The sequence below is a fragment of the Bufo gargarizans genome, chromosome 2 (genome assembly GCF_014858855.1).
Source record: "Bufo gargarizans isolate SCDJY-AF-19 chromosome 2, ASM1485885v1, whole genome shotgun sequence".
Lineage (NCBI taxonomy): Eukaryota > Metazoa > Chordata > Amphibia > Anura > Bufonidae > Bufo > Bufo gargarizans.
Window position 1 is genome coordinate 409,378,610 of NC_058081.1, and position 20,309 is coordinate 409,398,918.

General features: G+C 42.8%; 1 protein-coding gene across 1 annotated transcript in view; it reads left to right on the plus strand.

Moving 5' to 3' along the window:
- Window positions 1-20,309, plus strand: part of TGFBI (transforming growth factor beta induced) — a 109,077-nt gene that overhangs the window by 38,939 nt on the left and 49,829 nt on the right. Inside the window, exons 6-9 of the mRNA XM_044280857.1 lie at window positions 8,895-9,041; window positions 9,545-9,689; window positions 10,587-10,799; window positions 18,245-18,382. Coding sequence (XP_044136792.1) covers window positions 8,895-9,041; window positions 9,545-9,689; window positions 10,587-10,799; window positions 18,245-18,382 — 643 coding nt within the window. The remainder of the gene's footprint in view (window positions 1-8,894; window positions 9,042-9,544; window positions 9,690-10,586; window positions 10,800-18,244; window positions 18,383-20,309) is intronic.

The following is a 20,309-nucleotide window of genomic DNA, read 5'->3' on the forward strand; positions in this document are numbered from 1 at the left end:
GGTATTGGGCAGGTGATGAGCAATGCCTAGTTTCCTCCAGACACGACACTTAGAGTGGCCAGAAAGAGGCTTCTTTCTGGCCACTCTGTCATAAAGCCCAGATTGCTGAAGTGCTGCAGTGATGGTTGACCTTCTAGAAGTTTCTCCTATCTGCAGACAGGATCTTTGGAGCTCAGCAAGAGTGACCATAAGTTTCTTGGTCACCAATCTTACCAAAGCCCTTCTCCTCTGATCACTTTGTTTGGCAGGGCAGCCAGATTTAAGAAGTCTTGGCTGTTCCAAACTTCATTCATTTAAGAATTATAGACCACACTGTGCTCTTGGGAACTTTCAGTGCAGCAGAAAATTGTTTATACCCTTCCCCAGATCTGTGCCTCCACTCATTCCTGCCTCGGAGGTCTACAGGAAGTTATTTTCTCCTCGTGGCTTAATTTTTGCTGTGATATGCTTTTTTCAGTTATGAGACTTCATATAGACTGGTGTGTGTATTTTCAAATCATGTCCAATCAACTGATTTTAGAACCAGTGGATTGCAATCAAGGTGTAGAAACATCTCAAAGATGATCAAGAGAAATGGGAGACCTCCCAGAGTTAAATTTCAAGTGTCATAACAAGGGTCTCGGAATACTTATGATTAGGGATGAGCTGACGAAGTGGAATTCAATCTGAATTTCAGGAAAAATTTGATTTGCATCGAAGCCGAATTTCTGCACGCTTCGTGGTAATATATCGCATTTTTTCCTAAAATGGCTGCTACACGTTTGAGGACATGGGGCAAGGAACTCTAGAAAGGTGGGATCAACCATAATGCCATGCATGCAGCCAATCAGCAGCCAGACAGCCCTGTGATGTCACAGCACTATAAATAGTGTCAGCCATTTAAGATTCTGCCATTTACCAAAGTACTTAGTGCAGGGAGAGACGTCTGCAAGCGCTAGGGACAGTGATTGGAAAGACTTGATTGTGGTGAAAAAACTATTTATAAGTGCAGGGAAAGGATAGGGAGGAATCATTCCACAACATTTATGTAGCTACAGACTGGTTGATAGGAACAATCCTGTTACCCCTTGCTGCACTGACTGGGGATCCAAATTGCCATTATACAGCTTTGTCATCCCAGCAAACCGTTCTTGTTATTGGGGTGCAAGTTTGATACAGCCATTAACAGGGTTTATTACAAGGAAATATTTCTACAGTATGAATTATTTGCTCTTGTGCGGTGCAGTTATATGTTGTAGAGCCCTTTTTGCTGTGTATTAGTGGCAAAAGAAAAATATATTTGACCTTTTGTGGTGCAGTGATATATTCTACAGCCCTGTTTGCTGTGTATTTGTGGCAAAATAAAAATATATTTGCCGTTCAGCGTTGCCCTTATCTGTTAAAAGCCTTTTGTGTTGTGTAAAAATAGAAAGTAGGGCCTAATTGCCATTAAGCGGTGCAGTGATATATTCTATAGCCCTGTTTGCCCTGTATTAGTGACGAAATAAAAAATATTTGATCTAACATTTGATTATTTGATCTAACAGTATGTCAGACAGAGAACTGCCAGGCCCTGCACAGGGGAGTGGCAGAGGCCTAAATGTCTCTGGCACAGGCAGAGGTCGCAGCAGAGTAAGGAGGCGTAGTAGCAAGGGGTCACAGTGAGAGGCCTGAGCTCCCGGTGTCATCAAGCGGTCGCGTCTTGACCAGTAACCCAGCGGTTCTTGAATGGTTGACTCGGTCATTAACTTCGTCCCAAGTGACATCAGACACCCCCAGCCAAGAGTCGGTGGGTTCCTCTGCCACGATGCTCAGTTGGCATGGCCCAGGAGCAAGCGTTGTGCCCCGACCTGTCCTTAACCTTCCTCTGTCATTTTAAGTTCCCTCACTGTGAGAAGTATTATATGCCATATGCTCGGCTCCACTTTACAGCAAGGAAGAGCTACTAGAGGAGAGTCAACAGCTACTGCCCAGCCAAGATCTGGAGGCGACATCCACCACTTCCTCCGCTAGGGGGGAAAGTAGTGATGAGGAGAGTGGCGTGGGAGCTGGTGTTGCAAGCAGGCTCCTGACCCAGAGACGGTTGAGGAGGACATCAGTGACGTGCAGACAGTACTCGAGGATGGCAGCTTGCCCGTGAGCCAGCGGTGAAGCCAGCAAGTCGCTAGCGTGGGCGGCAGGGTGGCAACAGTGGGAGGTCGATAGACAAATGTGCCCAGGGTAGACCACCCACTTCACAGGAGCCTACCTGCCCGGAAAGTAGAGGTGCAGGGGTTCAAGGAGGCAGAGGCAGAGGCAGTAGCAGTCAGTCAGTGCGTAGTGTTGGCGGTGTGGCAGTTTTTTGTTAAGCCGACGGAGGAGGTGAATGTGGCCATATGTAGAATCTGTGGGCAGAGGTAGAAGCATGGCCAGGGTGCCGATGTTGGCACTATGGCCCTGCGTCAACATATGCAGCATCGCCATGAAGTGGCCTGGGAGAACTGTGGCTCTGATGTGGTGGTCAAGCATGCAGCAGCAACCACTGCAGTACCAGCCCTACACACACATGTAGAACAGAAGGTGGGCCAGTCCTTGAGTCTGTCGGTGTCTGCAGCGCCGATGCGTGGAGCTGTAACTACAGTGTGGGACAATACATGTCCTTTACGGCCCACTGTGTCCATGTGATTCCTGCACAGCCACACCAGCAACTTGGCCAGGTGATGCCGCTTGCACCTCCACGTTGCCATGCCTTTGGCCCAGCGACAATGTCCGCCTCTGCCTCTTCCTCCTCCACTGTGTCCTCCTCAGCCTCCACTGCAGGGACAATTCATAGTGCCCCTCCAGCATACCATATGTGGAGGGCACGGCGGTGTCGCGCTGTTCTGCACCTCATTTGCCTGGGCGAACAGAGTCGCACAGGGAAGGAACTGCTCCATGTCCTTCAGCAAGAAATCAAATCCTGGCTTTCTCTGCAGTAATTGAAAATGGGAACTATGGTGACAGACAACAGGAAGAACATGGTGTCGGAGCTGCGTCAAGAAGGGCTGAGCCCTGCGCCCTGCATGGCACATGTGTTCAATCTGGTTGTCAAGTGGTTCCTGAAGTCTTCCACCCGTCTGACATCCTAAAAATGCGCAGGAAACTTTGCATGCACTTCAGCCATTTGTACACCACAAAGCACACCCTCCTTGAGCTGCAGCGGCAGAACAGCATCTCTCAACATAGGCTGATATGCAACATTTCCATGCATTGGAATTCAACCCTCCATATGTGGGACCGACTGTATGAACAGAGAAAGGCCATTAGCGATTTCCTGATGATCCAAGCGGACAGCAGTACTCCCCTGTGTAATTTTTATGTCAGCCAGTGGCAGCTCATGTGTGACACCTGCCATTTGCTTAGGCCCTTTGAGGAGGACACTATTTGTCAGTCACCAGGACTACGGGATGAACAACGTCATTCCACTGCTTCATGTTCCGGGTCAGATGCTGGTAAATCTGGCTGGTCAGGGGACTGGAGACAAAGCGTCTAGATCTCATGGCCACATGAGCCCTGTGGGGCTGAACTGGAGGAGGAGGACATTGGAGCACAAGCTATGTGTAGCTAAATGGGTGGTTTTGCTACACAGGTGACAGGAGTGGAGGAGCTTCTAGAGGAGCTACAGGGTGATGACTGATAAGGAAGATGAGGTAGAGGACCCAGACACACCGTGGCAGTATGCAGTGGAGATGGCGGCAGGGAGTCCCTCCGAGTCACTTGTGCAAATAGCTGACTGCATATTCACTTGTTTGGGTAGTAACAGCTGAATTTTTACCATTAGGCAGAGGGATGACTTCTGGCTTTACACCTTGTTGGACCCTTGCTACCGGTCCAAAATGGGGGCCTTTATTACACCCGCTGAGAGGGAGGACAAACTGAACTACTATAGACACATCCTATGTAATCAGTTGGCAGCTGCCTATCTGCGCCATCATCCATCCTCTCGCAGGTCTGACCTAGCAGCCATGGCAGTGGAATGTAAGCGCAGAGGGCACCCCCGGTGGGGTGGCAGTAGCAGTACTAGCTCTATCAGCAGAAGCCTAAGTCTACAGTCGCTGATGAACAGCTTTCTTCACCTGCCTAGTGTGAAGACGTTGACGTTGAGCAGAACCTGAACCAGTAGGTGGTGGCATACTTGTAGTGCACCCTGCCAGCCGCCAACTGCGTGGAATCAGCTGACAGTGTAAAAGGAGTGCACTTCTTCTTGGCGCTAACATCAACCTGTAAGGCTGAGTTTATACTTGAGTTATTTGGTCAGTTTTGGCCCCATGACTGCCCAAATAAATGAAGTGTGCAGTGATTCTATGAACGATGCCAGTCATCTGCTTGTCATACATACAGTATTATTTCACTAATAAAGCAGACTCCCTATGCGTGTTACTGCAAGGAACAGTGTTCTACACCACTATAAAGGCTCTCTGCAGCCAGGAAATAAATGTTTTTTAATTAATTTCACCGCGAATACCCATATTTTTCACCCTATAAGACGCACCTGCCCATACGACGCACCTAGGTTTTAGAGGAGGAAAATAAGAAAAGAAAAAAATTTGTACCAAAGGTGTGTTAAAATAATGTTGACACATTATGGGGGGGGGGGGGGGTCTGCTACTGACACAATATTATGGGGGGGATCTGCTGTGGTACTTATGGGGGATCTGCTGTGATGTACTGTTATGGGGGGAATCTGCTGTGACACACTGTTATGGGGGAATCTGCTGTGATTCACTGTTATGGGGGAGAATCTGCTGTGACATACTGTTATGGGTGGGAATCTGCTGTTATGGTTTGTTATGAGGGGATCTGTTGTGGCGCACTGTTATGGGGGGGATCTGCTGCTGACACACTTGTGGGAGGGGGATGTAATGGGCTTTTGGGGTCACTTTATTAGGGGGACACTTTTGTCAGTAGTTTAGCTGCACTCCAGAGAATTTTTCACAGCAGCACAGTCACCAGGGGACACAGGTACACAGGAGCAGGCAGGTGGGAAGACATAAGGGCAGAGCAGCCATGTGTGACAGGAAAGCCTGCTCCGGCCCATCATCTCCCTGCTACTGTGCATCTGCCGACTCAGACACATGCTCTCCTACCTCCAGCTGCAGTACATTCCTTCAGCTCCCCCCCCCCTGATGAACTCTCCAGCAGCACATTCCTCTAGCCCCAGTCGAACTGACTCTGCAGACAGAGTAAGGGCTCATTCCCAAGAACGTAAGGGCTCCATGATCGCGTACTCATTCACTTAAATGGGGTCCGCAATCCGCATCCTATGATCCGCACTGCAAAAAAAGTAGTGCATGCACTACTTTTTTGAGGTGCGAAGGCACGGCCAGAAGCACCACGGAAGCACTTCGTAGTGCTTCCGTGGTGTTCCGATCCGTGCTTCCGCACCGCATCTCCAGATTTACAGACCAATTCAAGTGAATGGGTTCACATCCGTGATGCGGAATGCACACGGCTGGTGACCCGTGTATTGGAGAACCGCCGTATGCGGTCCATAGCATGGGCACGGATCCCTTACGTTCGTGGGCATAAGCAAGTCAGTCAAAAGACAGATGTCCGATACATCGCAGGCTGCTATCCCTATTCTGCACAGCCTGCAATGTGCTGGCAACATGCAATGCACCTGCCATTTTTTTTCCCCTGCACTGCATTTGCCCCATAAGATGCATTAACATTTTCCCCCACTTTGGGACAACTGTCTTGGTGCGACTTATGGGGCGAAAATTAAGGTATATTCGATCTAACTGAAATTTTTTTATTTTTTTATTGTCGAACAGGCGTATTGAATTTTTTTTTAAATTCACTCATCTCTACCTATTTTTATTTTTCCTCTTTAACTCCTTCAAGACCAAGCCAGTTTTCACCATAAGGACCTAGCCACATTTTGCTAATCTGACATGTTTCACTTTCTGTGGTAATAACTCTGGAACGCCTTTACTTATATAAGCGATTCTGAGACAGTTTTCTCGTGACATATTGTACTTCATATTAGTGATACATTTGAGTCAATATGTTTCACCTTTATTTTGTAAAATTCCAAAATTTACAGAAAATTTTTTCCAATATTTTTTTATTTTTATGTCTCTGCTTTTAAAGCAGATTGTGATACCTCATACAATAGTTGCTTACTGTACATTTCCCAGTTGTCTACTTCATGTTTCACCTTCATTTTGTAAACTTCATTTTATTTTTTAGGACGTTAGAAGGCTTACAAGTTTAGAACCAATTCTTAAAATTTTTATGAAAGTTTCCAAAACCCACTTTTTAAAGACCAGTTCATTATGAAGTCACTTTCTGGAGCTTACATAGTAGAAACCACACATAAATGGCCCCATTTTAGAAACTACACCGCTCAAGTTATTCAAAACTGATTTTGCAAACGTTGTTAACCCTTTAGGTGTTCCACAGGAATGAAAGGAAAATGGAAGTGAAATTTCAAAATTTCACTTATTTTGCAGATTTTCCATTTAAATTAATTTCCCCTGTAACACAGCAAGGTTTAACAGCCAAAGAAAACTGAATATTTATTACCCTGATTCTGCAGTTTACAGAAACACCCCATATGTGGTCGTAAACTGCTGTATGGGTACATGGCAGGGCGCAGAGGGAAAGGAGCACCATATGGATTTTGGAAGGTAGATATCAGTGGGATAATTTTAAGTTGCCATGTCACATTTGAAGAACCCCTAGAAAATAAACTCCCAAAAAAGTGATCCCGTTTTGTAAACTATGGAATGAGGTAGCAGTTTTATTGGTACTATTTTGGGGTACATATGATTTTTGATTGCTCGATTGTACGCTTTTTGTGAGGTAAGGTAACCATAAAATGGCTGTTGTGGCACAGTTTTCATTTTTTGTTTTTTATAGAGTTCTCCTGACAGGATAGATCATGTGTTGCTTTTATAGAGCAGGTTGATACGGATGCGACAATACCAAATATGTGTATTTTGTTGTTGTTTCAGTTTTACATAATAAAGCATTTTTGAAAGCAAAAATAATTATTTTATTTTTCTGCCGATCGTCTTATGCAGGGGCTTTTTTTTGCAGGAAGAGCTGACATTTTTCTTGGTACCATTTTTGGGTACATAGGATTTTTTGATCATTCAATATGACACATCAACTGAGGGGATATATCATGTGATATTTTTATAGAGCAGGTTTTTACGTAAGTGTCAATACCTAATATGTCTACTTTTTAAAATTTATTTCAGTTTTACACTATATATAAAAACATTTTTGAAGAAAAAAAATTATGTTTTAGTGTCTCCATTTTCTGAAATCCATATTTTTTTTTGCGTTTGTGCGATTGTCCTATGTAGGGGCTCTTTTTTTGGAAGAGATGACCGTTTGATTCGTACTACTTCGGAGTACATATGTCTTTTTATTTATTTTTTTAATTTAATTTTTTTACAAGGTTCACCGTTTTTGTGATTATGTGACATTTTTATAGAGAATGTCGTTACGGATGCAGCAATACCTAACATTCTGTATTGTACTGAATTGAACTGTCAGCGTCTTACACAGTAAGGTCCCTTTCACACGAGCGTGATTTCTGCGTGGGTGCCATGCGTGACGTGAACGCATATCACCCGCACTGAATCCGGCACCATTCATTTCAATGGGGCTGTGTACATGAGCGTTTTTTTTCACGCATCACTTTTGCAATGCTTTGAAATCGCAGCATGTTCTATATTCTACGTTTGTAACGCAGGACAGGCCCCATAGAAGTGAATGGGGCTGCGTGAAAAACGCATTGCATCCGCAAGCAAGTGCGGGTGCGATGCGTTTTTCACTGATGGTTGCTAAGAGACGTTGTTTGTAAACCTTCAGTTTTTTATCACGCGCGTGAAAAACGCATCAAAACGCATTGCACCCGCGCGGAAAAAACTGAACAGCTAAACGCAATCGCAGACAAAACTGACTTGTTTTAGTGCCAAAATCGCAGCATTTTCACTGAACGCACCCTGAACGCATCCGGATCAAATCCGTCACGCCCGTGTGAAACCAGCCTAAGACCCTGACAGTTGCCTAGGAGACCCAGCCCTCAGGCTGGATTTCCTGTTCTTCCATGGCTGGCAGACTCCGTTGCCTGTGGAAGGCATTGGGGCTGCCATGGCAATCATCGTACTCCTGTGAGCACAGCACGGGGGGGGGGGTCGATGGAATCTGAGGGAGCCCCCTCCCTCTGTAAACCATGCACATGCCACTGCCAACGCTGACCGCGGGATGTGAAAGGGTTAATCTGCGATGTCGGCAGATGCAGCAGGTGCCTTGCTATCAGTATCATCCAGACCCGTGCTGCGGATTGGGCGGGTGCAGCTCCTGCACCCGCCCGATCATATTGTATTACATGCATGTGAGGATGCGGCAAGAAGCCACATTCCCTCATGTATATCTACATGAAAATGCATTAAGGGGTTAATAAATTTGATTACATTTATTAAGTTATGATTTTTTTTTTCTCGCTACAGTGGATTGAGTGCAGGAAAACCATTTTTTTTTTATTTTAGCACCATTTAATCCACAACATAACAAAATGTGAAAAAAGTGAGAGTCTGAAGACTTTCCGAATGCATTATAGATTGATCCCTACTCCCCTTAATTTGAGCATAAGAGAAAAAGTGATAAAGATAAACTTGGTGTCCAGCTAGAAAGTTTCCTCTAATGTTATACTTCCGGTTGGATGGCATACTTTCAAGTTTAGTTCCATGTTTGGTTGCCAGAAGTGTCATCATTCAACCTAAGCCAGTCTGATAATTTTGACACATCTTTAGACTTCCTGTCTAGGTTTACACTGTTTACATTTTAGTAAATCTGCCCCAATGGCTTGTTAAATCCAAAATGCATCATTTTCTGATGATTTCATTCTTATTTTCTAACTACTATTTCCTTGTCTACAGATTGTCACAGTAAATTGTGCTAGGCTTATTAAGGCAGACCATCATGCTACAAATGGTGTAGTCCATGTAATTGATAAAGTAATCACAGCAGTCACAAATAACCTTGACCAAGTGGTTGAAACTGAAGAAAGTCTGGAAACATTGAGGGTATGTTCATTTTTATGAGGCATTGCCAGTTACATTTCATAAAACAATATTTGTGGCTTCCTTAACCTCATAAAAGAACTTTACAATTGCCCTAAAGAACAATTATAAGCTATGGCACCATAATCAGTTTCATTTTGCTGACAGTGGTTGTAGATTTTGAGTATTCTGACCACACTAAAGCCTGTTCCATGAATGGACACGTCATACTAATAATTAGTCTGTGGTAGTTCAGCATGAGAACTCATGGGCGCTGTCTGAATGAAAAGCCAAGGAAAGTCCTGGCATCTGGCTTTCACAACTATATCAAACTGTAGTAAAGATGAAAAATGAACATCCTGGTGCAGACGTCCTGTGCATATGCAGAGTGGAGTATTAGCAAATGCTTTACTAAGATCATAAACCACACCTTAATGTGATAATGAACAATGAGCAGTCTGTCTTTTGTCTTGGAACTTGAAAGAAGAATTTTGAGCTAATTATGTAATATAATGTTACATTTGTAGACCGCTGTGGCAGCTTCAGGCCTTGAGACACTGCTACAGTCGGAAGATAAACAGTACACTCTACTTGCTCCCACCAATGAAGCTTTCGAAAAAGTTCCAAAGGAAACTCTGGCCAGAATTCTTGGAGATCCAGAAGCACTTAAAGGCAAGATACCTTCATTTTTTCGCATTAAATAAGCTACTTGATATATTTCTGTTTTTGCATTCCCCCCCAAAATAAATAAAAGCTAATCAATAAATTATATGTAGCCCAAAATGGTACCACCAAAGGCTTAAATTCATCCCACAAAAAAAGAATCCTTCATATGGCCGCAAAATATACTGTAAATAAAAAAAGTTTGGTGTCTTGAAAAGCTGCAACACAAAAATGATGTGGTTCCATGAAACCAGTTTTTTTTTTTATACAAAAGTACTGAAACTTAATAGTATACATATTTGCCACTGCCCCATTTGTAGTTGTTATTGCATTTTTTTTATTTACTCCCAAATATTAAATAAAAGCTAATCAGTAAATTATATGTACAGCACAATGGTGCTGTTGCAATTGAAACTGGCACACAAAAAATGAATACAAAAAAAAATCTGGCTATGAAATTTGACAATGAAAAAGCAACCTTATAATACTCGCAGACTTTTGTGGAGCATTTAAGCCCTGGCCTGGTCATGCTTCAAACTTGTCTGAGAATGCCCACTTATGTGCAGAGCTTACTTAAGCCCCATCCATTTTTTGGGTGGGACCACAAGCATTTTTTCAGGATTGTACCTGAAAATATGGGACTGTTGGCAATAATGTATTACTAGTACATGTAGTGATCACTGTCCTATGTATTTAAGAATAACCTAATCTCTTCACCTTGGTTCCTCTACAAGTCTTCCCATACTTATCAGAGACTCTGGAAAAAAATGACTAGGCTACATGCTCTCTGAATTGTGAAATGGGTAGCAGGTCCACAAACTCTACTAACCTACATGTTTAGCTCCTCTAACATGGATTTATTTTTATTTTTATAATGTATATAAATTCACCTTTCTGTTTTTCTAGACCTTTTACATCACCACCTCTTACACTCTGCCCAGTGCTCAGAAGCAATTATTGCTGGTTCTTCCATTGAAACCATTGAAGGAACTCCACTTGAAGTTGGTTGTCTTGGTGATGAGCTCACTCTTAATGGAAAAGCAATCATTTCTAAGAAAGATATTTTGGCTACTAATGGAGTTGTTCACTTTATTGATGAATTGTTGATTCCAGATTCAGGTATAGTTAATAAGCTAATATATATTTTTGCAAATGATGTTCAATGTAGTCTGACAATGATTATTTCCTAAAGGGAATGTGTCATCAGAAAATGACCTACTGTTTAAATCAGTTTTTATGTTTAATATATTTTTTAAGAATTCTTGATGATATTGTTTTTAGGTTTCCATGCATTCCATATATTTAAACAAAAAAAAAGTATAACCTTGCAGTTTTTGAACTGGCCACTATGTTTAATAATTGGTGACACTTCTTGGTTTATACAGATCACTTTACTGCAGCTAACACATTGTAATCTTGCCTGTAATGAGATCACAGATATGACAGAATCCTCCATCTACAATGGGTAATAGTCAGAGCTTATCTATTCTTCCTTGTACAATGACCTATGCACAGGTCACAGAGCATGCCCATAAAACTCCCCCATGGAAGTCAATAGGGTCCCCACCTGACTATTGTGTCTATGGACCAAGGAGCTGCCGTAAAGCAATTTTTTTTAATGCATTCTAATTGCTGTTAGAACAGCTCAAGCAGGATAGTTCAGCTCAGGCAAGCTCTAACTGTTCAGGAAATATAATGAAATAATCTGCAATCAGAAAATAGAAACTGATTAGAAAAAATGGATATGTGCACTATCTGGTTTTAGACAAGTTTCCTTTAACAGAGGACCAGAGGACCAATGAACATATTATGCCATGGTATACATTATCACTAAAAATTAGTATTAGAAAAGTGTTATGACCGAATATTTGCTTTAATACTCTACACTTCCTTAACCCCTTAAGGACTCAGCCCTGTTTCACCTTTAGGACTTAACCATTTTTTGCAAATCTGACCAGTGTCAGTTTAAGGCCTCATGCACACGACAGTATTTTTTCACGGTCCGCAAAAACGGGGTCCGTAGGTCCGTGATCCGTGACCGTTTTTTCATCCGTGGGTCTTCCTTGATTTTTGGAGGATCCACGGACATGAAAAAAAAGTCGTTTTGGTGTCCGCCTGGCCGTGCGGAGCCAAACGGATCCGTCCTGAATTACAATGCAAGTCAATGGGGACGGATCCGTTTGACGTTGATACAATATGGTGCCATTTCAAACGGATCCGTCCCCATTGACTTTCAATGTAAAGTCTGGAGTTCTTTTATACCATCGGATTGGAGTTTTCTCCAATCCAATGGTATATTTTAACTTGAAGCGTCCCCATCACCATGGGAACGCCTCTATGTTAGAATATACTGTCGGATATGAGCTACATCGTGAAACTCAGATCCGACAGTATATTCTAACACAGAGGCGTCCCCATGGTGATGGGGACGCTTCAGGTTAGAATATACTGGAAAACTGTGTACATGACTGCCCCCTGCTGCCTCCCTCCCTTGTAGTTAACTCATTGGTGTCCAGTGGACCCCCCCTCCCTCCCCTGTAGTTAACTCGTTGGTGGCGAGTGGGCCCTCTCCCCTCCCTCCCCCTCCTAATTAAAATCACCCCCCCTATCATTGGTGGCAGTGGAGAGTACCGATCGGAGTCCCAGTGTAATCGCTGGGGCTCCGATCGGTAACCATGGCAACCGGGACGCTACTGCATTGCGGCGATCGCCGATCCGGGGGGTCACATGACCCCCCGGGGTTGTGACAGGATGCCTGCTGAATGATTTCAGCAGACATCCTGTTCCGATTAATTTCAGCGGACATCCTGTTCCGATTAACCCCCGCCTCACCGCAATGTCGTTTTAAAGTTAGGACGTTCCGGTACGTCCTGGGTCCTTAAGGACTCGGCAAACATGGCATACCGGTATGTCCTAAGTCCCTAAGGGGTTAACTAGCTGAAAATGTGTGTGAGTACATTATCATATTCTAAGGATCATTAAACGCTGCAGTGTGGCTCATACTAAGATATATAATATTATATTTAAAGAGTAAATGAACTTTTAAACAACTGTATTTAGAAATGTTGCAAATGTGGGAAAACATTTTTTCTAATATACAGTGCAGACCAAAAGTTTGGACACACCTTCTCATTCAAAGAGTTTTCTTTATTTTCATGACTATGAAAATTGTAGATTCACACTGAAGGCATCAAAACTATGAATTAACACATGTGGAATTATATACATAACAAAAAAGTGTGAAACAACTGAAAATATGTCATATTCTAGGTTTTTCAAAGTAGCCACCTTTTGCTTTGATTACTGCTTTGCACACTCTTGGCATTCTCTTGATGAGCTTCAAGAGGTAGTCACCTGAAATGGTCTTCCAACAGTCTTGAAGGAGTTCCCAGAGATGCTTAGCATTTGTTGGCCCTTTTGCCTTAACTCTGCGGTCCAGCTCACCCCCAACCATCTCGATTGGGTTCAGGTCCGGTGACTGTGGGGGCCAGGTCATCTGGCGCAGCACCCCATCACTCTCCTTCATGGTCAAATAGCCCTTACACAGCCTGGAGGTGTGTTTGTGGTCATTGTCCTGTTGAAAAATAAATGATGGTCCAACTAAAAGCAAACCGGATGGAATAGCATGCCGCTGCAAGATGGTGTGGTAGCCATGCTGGTTCAGTATGCCTTCAATTTTGATTAAATCCTCAACAGTGTCACCAGTAAAGCACCCCCACACCATCACACCTCCTCCTCCATGTTTCACGGTGGGAACCAGGCATGTAGAGTCCATCCGTTCACCTTTTCTGCGTCGCACAAAGACACGGTGGTTGGAACCAAAGATCTCAAATTTGGACTCATCAGACCAAAGCACAGATTTCCACTGGTCTAATGTCCATTCCTTGTGTTCTTTAGCCCAAACAAGTCTCTTCTGCTTGTTGCCTGTCCTTAGCAGTGGTTTCCTAGCAGATATTCTACCATGAAGGCCTGATTCACACAGTCTCCTCTTAACAGTTGTTCTAGAGATGTGTCTGCTGCTAGAACTCTGTGTGGCATTGACCTGGTCTCTAATCTGAGCTGCTGTTAACCTGCGATTTCTGAGGCTGGTGACTCGGATGAATTTATCCTCCGCAGCAGAAGTGACTCTTGGTCTTCCTTTCCGGCGGCGGTCCGCATGTGAGCCAGTTTCTTTGTAGCGCTTGATGGTTTTTGTGACTGCACTTGGGGACACTTTCAAAGTTTTCCCAATTTTTCGGACTGACTGACCTTCATTTCTTAAAGTAATGATGGCCACTCATTTTTCTTTACTTAGCTGCTTTTTTCTTGCCATGATACAAATTCTAACAGTCTATTCAGTAGTACTATCAGCTGTGTATCCACCTGACTTCTTCACAACGCAACTGATGGTCCCAACCCCATTTATAAGGCAAGAAATCCCACTTATTAAACCTGACAGGGCACACCTGTGAAGTGAAAACCATTTCAGGTGACTACCTCTTGAAGTTCATCAAGAGAATGCCAAGAGTGTGCAAAGCAGTAATCAAAGCAAAAGGTGGCTACTTTGAAGAACCTAGAATATGACATATTTTCAGTTGTTTCACACTTTTTTGTTATGTATATAATTCCACATGTGTTAATTCATAGTTTTGATGCTTTCAGTGTGAATCTACAATTTTCATAGTCATGAAAATAAAGAAAACTCAGAATGAGAAGGTGTGTCTAAACTTTTGGTCTGTACTGTACTTTATTAATGGATTTTGCCTTTTTAATAAAGAAATAGGCAGCTGAGCCTGTCTGAGCCTACTCTGCTACCTGAAAAGCTCTGAATAGCACATTATTACAGGACGGCTTTCAGCTCAGGCAGGAGCCCGCTCAGCTAAATCCTGGCATAGCACATTGTTAAGTGCTGTGCCAGGATTTAGCTAAGATCAAGGAGCAAAGGCATGAGAATCAATCCATATGTTGTGGCCCAATTCCACCAGCACAGTGGAATCTGTACACAGGTGACCCACTGACATGTCAGTGGTGTACAAATGTTGTGATTCTAAAAATCACAAATGTTTAGGAGACCCAAAGTTCAGCTGCCCATTTCTTTAGTTAAAAAAAAGGATTTTTTTTTTTGCTGAAAGGAGTTATCCCATCTTAGACAATGGCGGCATATCGCTAGGATATGCCCCCATTGTCTGATAGGTGCAGGTCCCACCTCTGGGACCCGCAACTTCAAGGAGAACGGAGCAGAGAAAGTTGAGGAGGGCGCACTGCGCATGCACATGGGCAGCCACCCTCCATTCATTTCTATGGAGCATCTGAAAATAGCCGAGCGCTGACTCAGCTATTTCCGTCGGCCCCATAGAAATGAATGGGAGCGGTGGCCGCCCATGTGCGGTGCGCTCCCATTCACTTCAATGGGAGAGGCGGGGAGCTGCGCCTGGTGATGGACGGATCCCAGGGTCCTCCAGCCACAACTCTCTCCGGCTCCGTTCTCCTTGTAGGTGCAGGTCCCAGAGGTGGGACCGCACCTATCAGACAATGGGGGCATATCCTAGTGATATGCCCCCATTGTCTAAGATGGGATAACCCCTTTAACCCCTTAAGGACGTAGGGCATACTGGTACGCCCTATTTCCCGAGTCCTTAAGGCCGGTACGTCCTAACTTTAAATAGAGATTCCGGCGCCACGGGGGTTAATCGCAACGGGATTCCAGGGGGGGGGTCACAATTCCAGGGGGGGGTCATGTAACCTGCGGTTTGCTGCGCTTTCTGCAGTTTCTGATACCCGCGGTCCCTGACTAAAATGCCTAAAATGTCAATTTTGCACCCCCCTCTGCACCCCTGCATGATTTAATGCCGGCGGGCAGTGCGGCAGGCGGGCGGTGCGGCAGGCGGCCGGGCTCACGATCCCCTGCCGCCTCCTCTTGAAAATTTGTTGGCGTCTAGTGGTTATACCAGGGTGTCAGCACATTGCATCTGTGCAGATGTCAGCTGTTTAACCCTTTCCATACCTCGGTCCGTACGGACCGCTGTATGGAAAAGTTTAACTGTCAGGGTCAGGGAGCTCCCTCCCTCTCCCATCGGGGGGCTGCTGTGCCTTTGCAGCCCCCCAATGGAGAGAGAGAGAGAGAGCCCCCTGCCAGCCCCGTCCTCACCCTTCCCCGTCTGCGAAGTTGTGGCAGATGGGTAAGGTTCCCATGGCAACAGGACGTCTTCTCAGGCATCCTGCTGTGCATGGTGCTGAACAGATCTATGCATATAGGCATAGATCTGTTCAGACAAAGTGTAAAGTAAAATACAGTACAGTACCGTACCCTATATAGAGTACTGTTCTGTATTATACAGACAACAGACCCACTGGATCTTCAAGAACAAAGTGGGTCTGGGTCAAAAAAATGTATTTTTGGGGTTTTAAAAATGAAGTCATTGTATAAAACTTACATAAATTAAAAAAATTGTATACATATTAGATATCACCGCGTCCGTGACAACCTGCCCTATAAAATTACCACATGATCTAACCTGTCAGATGAATGTTGTAAATAACAAAAAAAACAAACGTGCCAAAAAAGCTATTTCTTGTTACCTTGCCGCACAAAAAGTGTAATATAGAGCAACCAAAAATCATATGTACCTTAAACTAGTACCAACAATACTGCCACCCTATCACGTAGTTTCTAAAATGGGGTCACTTTTTGGGAGTTTCTACTCTAGGGGTGCACCAGGGGGGCTTCAAATGGGACATGGTGTAAAAAAAAACAGTCCAGCAAAACCTGCCTTCCAAAAACCGTATGGCATTCCTTTCCTTCTGCGCCCTGCCGTGTGCCCGTACAATGGTTTACAACAACATATGGGGTGTTTCTGTAAACTACAGAATCAGGGCCATAAATATTGAGTTTGGTATCGCTGTTAACCCTTGCTTTGTAACTGGAAAAAAATTATTAAAATGGAAAATCTGCGAAAATAGTGAAATTTTGAAATTGAATCTCTATTTTCCATTAATTCTTGTGCAACACCTAAAGGGTTAACATTTGTAAAATCAGTTTTACCTTGAGGGGTGTGGTTTCTTAGATGGGGTCACTTTTATGGAGTTTCTACTCTAGGGGCGCATCAGGGGGGCTTCAAATGGGACATTGTGTCAAAAAAACCAGTCCAGCAAAACCTACCTTCGAAAAACCATATATCATTCCTTTCCTTCTGCGCCCTGCCGGGTGCCCGTACAGCAGTTTATGACCACATATGGTGTGTTTCTGTAAACTACAGAATCAGGGTCATAAATATTGAGTTTGGCTTGACTGTTAACCCTTGCTTTGTAACTGGAAAAAAAATATTAAAATCGAAAATCTGCCCAAAAATTTGAAATTGTATCTCTATTTTCCATTAATTCTTGTGGAACACCTAAAGGGTTAATGACGTTTGTACAATCATTTTTGAATACCTTAAGGGATATAGTTTCTTAGATGGGGTCACTTTTATGGAATTTCTACTCTAGGGATGCATCAGGGGGGCTTCAAATGGGACATGGTGTCCAAAAAATCAGTCCAGCAAAACCTGCCTTTCAAAAAACGTATGGCATTCCTTTCCTTCTGCGCCCTGCCGTGTGCCCGTACAGCGGTTTACGACCACATATGGGGTGTTCCTGTAAACTACAGAATCGGGGCCATAAATATTGAGTTTGTTTTGGCTATATTTCTTGCTTTGTAACTGGAAAAAAAATATTTGTATCTCTATTTTCCATTAATTCTTGTGGAACACCTAAAGGGTTAACAAAGTTTGTAAAACAGTTTTGAATACCTTGAGGGGTGTAGTTTATAGAATGCGGTCATTTTTGGGTGGTTTCTATTATGCAAGCCTTGCAAAGTGACTTCAGACCTGAACTGGTCCCTAAAAATTGTTTTTTTGACATTTTCTGAAAAGCCTTGTAACATCCCCAAAAAATAAAATATCATTCCCAAAATGATCCAAACATGAAGTAGACATATGGGGAATGTAAAGTAATAACTATTTTTGATGTATTACTATGTATTATAGAAGTAGAGAAATTGAAACTTGGAAAATTGCCATAAAAACAAATTGGTAAATTTGGTATTTTTTTTAAATAAAAATTATTATTTTTTTACTTCATTTAACCAGTGTCATGAAATACAATATGTGACGAAAAAACTGTCTTAGAATGGCCTGGATAAGTCAAAGTTTTTTTTTCAAGTTATCAGCACTTAAAGTGACACTGGTCAGATTTGCAAAAAATTGCCAAGTCCTTAAGGTGAAATAGGGCTGAGTCCTTAAGGGGTTAAGGTGAAATAGGGCTGAGTCCTTAAGGGGTTAAAAAGTGCTAAAATGATATGTAATACTAGAGCGCAATGGATGCTTAGTGGTCCCACTGCCAACCAGTGGCTTAGAAGCCATATGTAGCTCACAACCGCCAACTGTGTGGTTCCTAGGCTTGACAACCAGTTCAATTTTAGATATTTTAGATATATTTTATACTAACATGATTTGCACCATTTATTTTGTAACATTTAAGAATTAGTTGAACTATAGATTTTCTGTTATTATTTCTATAACCTGAAAATTTGCATTTTTCTTTTACAGCTAAAACAGTATCTGAATTGGGCAAAGACTCTGTTGTTTCTACAGCTATTGACCTCTTCCTGCAAGCTGGACTTAACTCTCATCTTGCTGTTAATGAACGAGTGACAGTGATAGCTCCACACAACAATGCATTTAAAGGTTTGTTTCCCTTGGTTTGTGGCTCTTAATTTACATTATATTGTTTCATGCTGCTGACTGAAACATTGTGGCTTAAACAAAAGTCTGCCATCAGAAAATTCACAGATAAACCAAGCACAGTGCCTTTTGTAGGGTTAGCTTAGCCGAATGTAATAATATCTTTCACTTAAGACTCAATACAGTCATTTATGACTTGTGTGATAAGCTTCAGTTTTTGGACTGCCATGAGGTTCCGGTAGAGACAGGGGACTAGACGCATTGCAGTGGTGGTAGTGGTAGTAGTAGTAGCACTTGTAGCCATGGTGATTTTGGAAGGGGCTGTGGTATCTGTAACATCAGTGACACTTATGACATCTCTTAGTCTGATAAAAGTGTCTGGGAGGGTTATGACTATGATAATGTTTGTTGGCTAGGACCTGGGAGCCTAATTATAGTTTTAAGAAGGAGGTGACATCAGAGAAGGAGGGTGATGGCAATAAACGGCAGAGGCAACAGACGTCTAAAAAAAAAAAACACTGCTAGTGTCAGATCTACTTCTATCTGATGCAGCTGATACTATGGGCACAGGCTCAAACATGTCAGACCTACGCCAAGCTTGACTGCTGCCAGCTCTATGCGAGTATCTCCTGTAAGGCAGTTTTTCTCCAAAGTTCCAGCAGTCAAAACCAGTTGGGTGAAAATAGGTCATAGGCATTCAAACTGAAAAATAGGTACCATAGCTCTATTACAGCATATGAGGTGGCAGTGGGAAAATAGAACTGGCCAGTATTCAGAACAAGCAGTACAATGTCCTTGTATTCAACATCAGCTGCTTCTTCTCCTGCTCAGACTCCTCCTTCTTGTCCTCCTCTCCATTTGGAGCATCCATAATGTAATGTGTGGGCAGGAGAAAACTATTGACCACAAGCAATTAGCTTGTGTGCATACAGAACTCCCACCTAGCCAAGTTGCTGACAGTGTCATTGCTGCCGTACCACTTAGTTGTGTTAATTTAACAGTTCCACACCTTCACACAAATCTAATTCTGCTCTATGGTGATACTACTTCTGGCCAGCTAACCATTAAAATGGTCTCATACTCCAAATGTTTTAAAGTTCTGCTCCTTCACTAAAATGTAATTCAGCAGGCATTACTACTGATATGAAGAAATAAAGATTTATGCCAGTCAGTGTTGCAATTGGTCTCGTTCTGGTGCAGAGATTCAACCTCCCATAAGCATAAGCACATGTAGTAATTGTAGTCCAGCATGCAAGAGATTCAAACCTTTAATCCTTTATTGCTCAACATTACAAAGTGGTGTACAGTCTATGCCTTTGAGTTATACAACATTACTCATGACATACATTTAGTAGAAAGGTATCCTGTGATTAAGTAGTGTAGCAGCTGACTCTAAATTAATCTAAAAAAAAATGGTATGGGCAGAGCATTCTTTAGCTACACTAAGGAAAAACACTATAAAACCACAATACTGTACAAAACAAACTTGTATAACTATAATACCTATTAGATACTGGATGTCACAGAAACATATTTGTGGGCCAGTGAATTCTGCAATTATAATGCTTTATACAATTATGGTGTATATCATCATTGCAGAATTCCCTGTCCAGAAAGTTAGAGTCAGCAGTGACCCTGCTAAAGCACGGCATACCATTCTACTAAATGTATGTAATGAGTAAAAAAATATAATAAAAATGCATTGACTGTACACCACTGGAGTCTATTTTTAATGTTGAGCAATGAAGGATTTAAGGTTAAAATCTCTTGAGAGCTGGACTATAATTACGACATTACTATTTCTGGACAGCTCGCCATTCAAATTGTCTACATTTCTAAATATTGTGCAATTTCACACCTTTACCCAAACTTAATTCTACTCTATGGCATTAGCACTTCTGGCCAGCTGTCGATTAAAATTATCTAATTT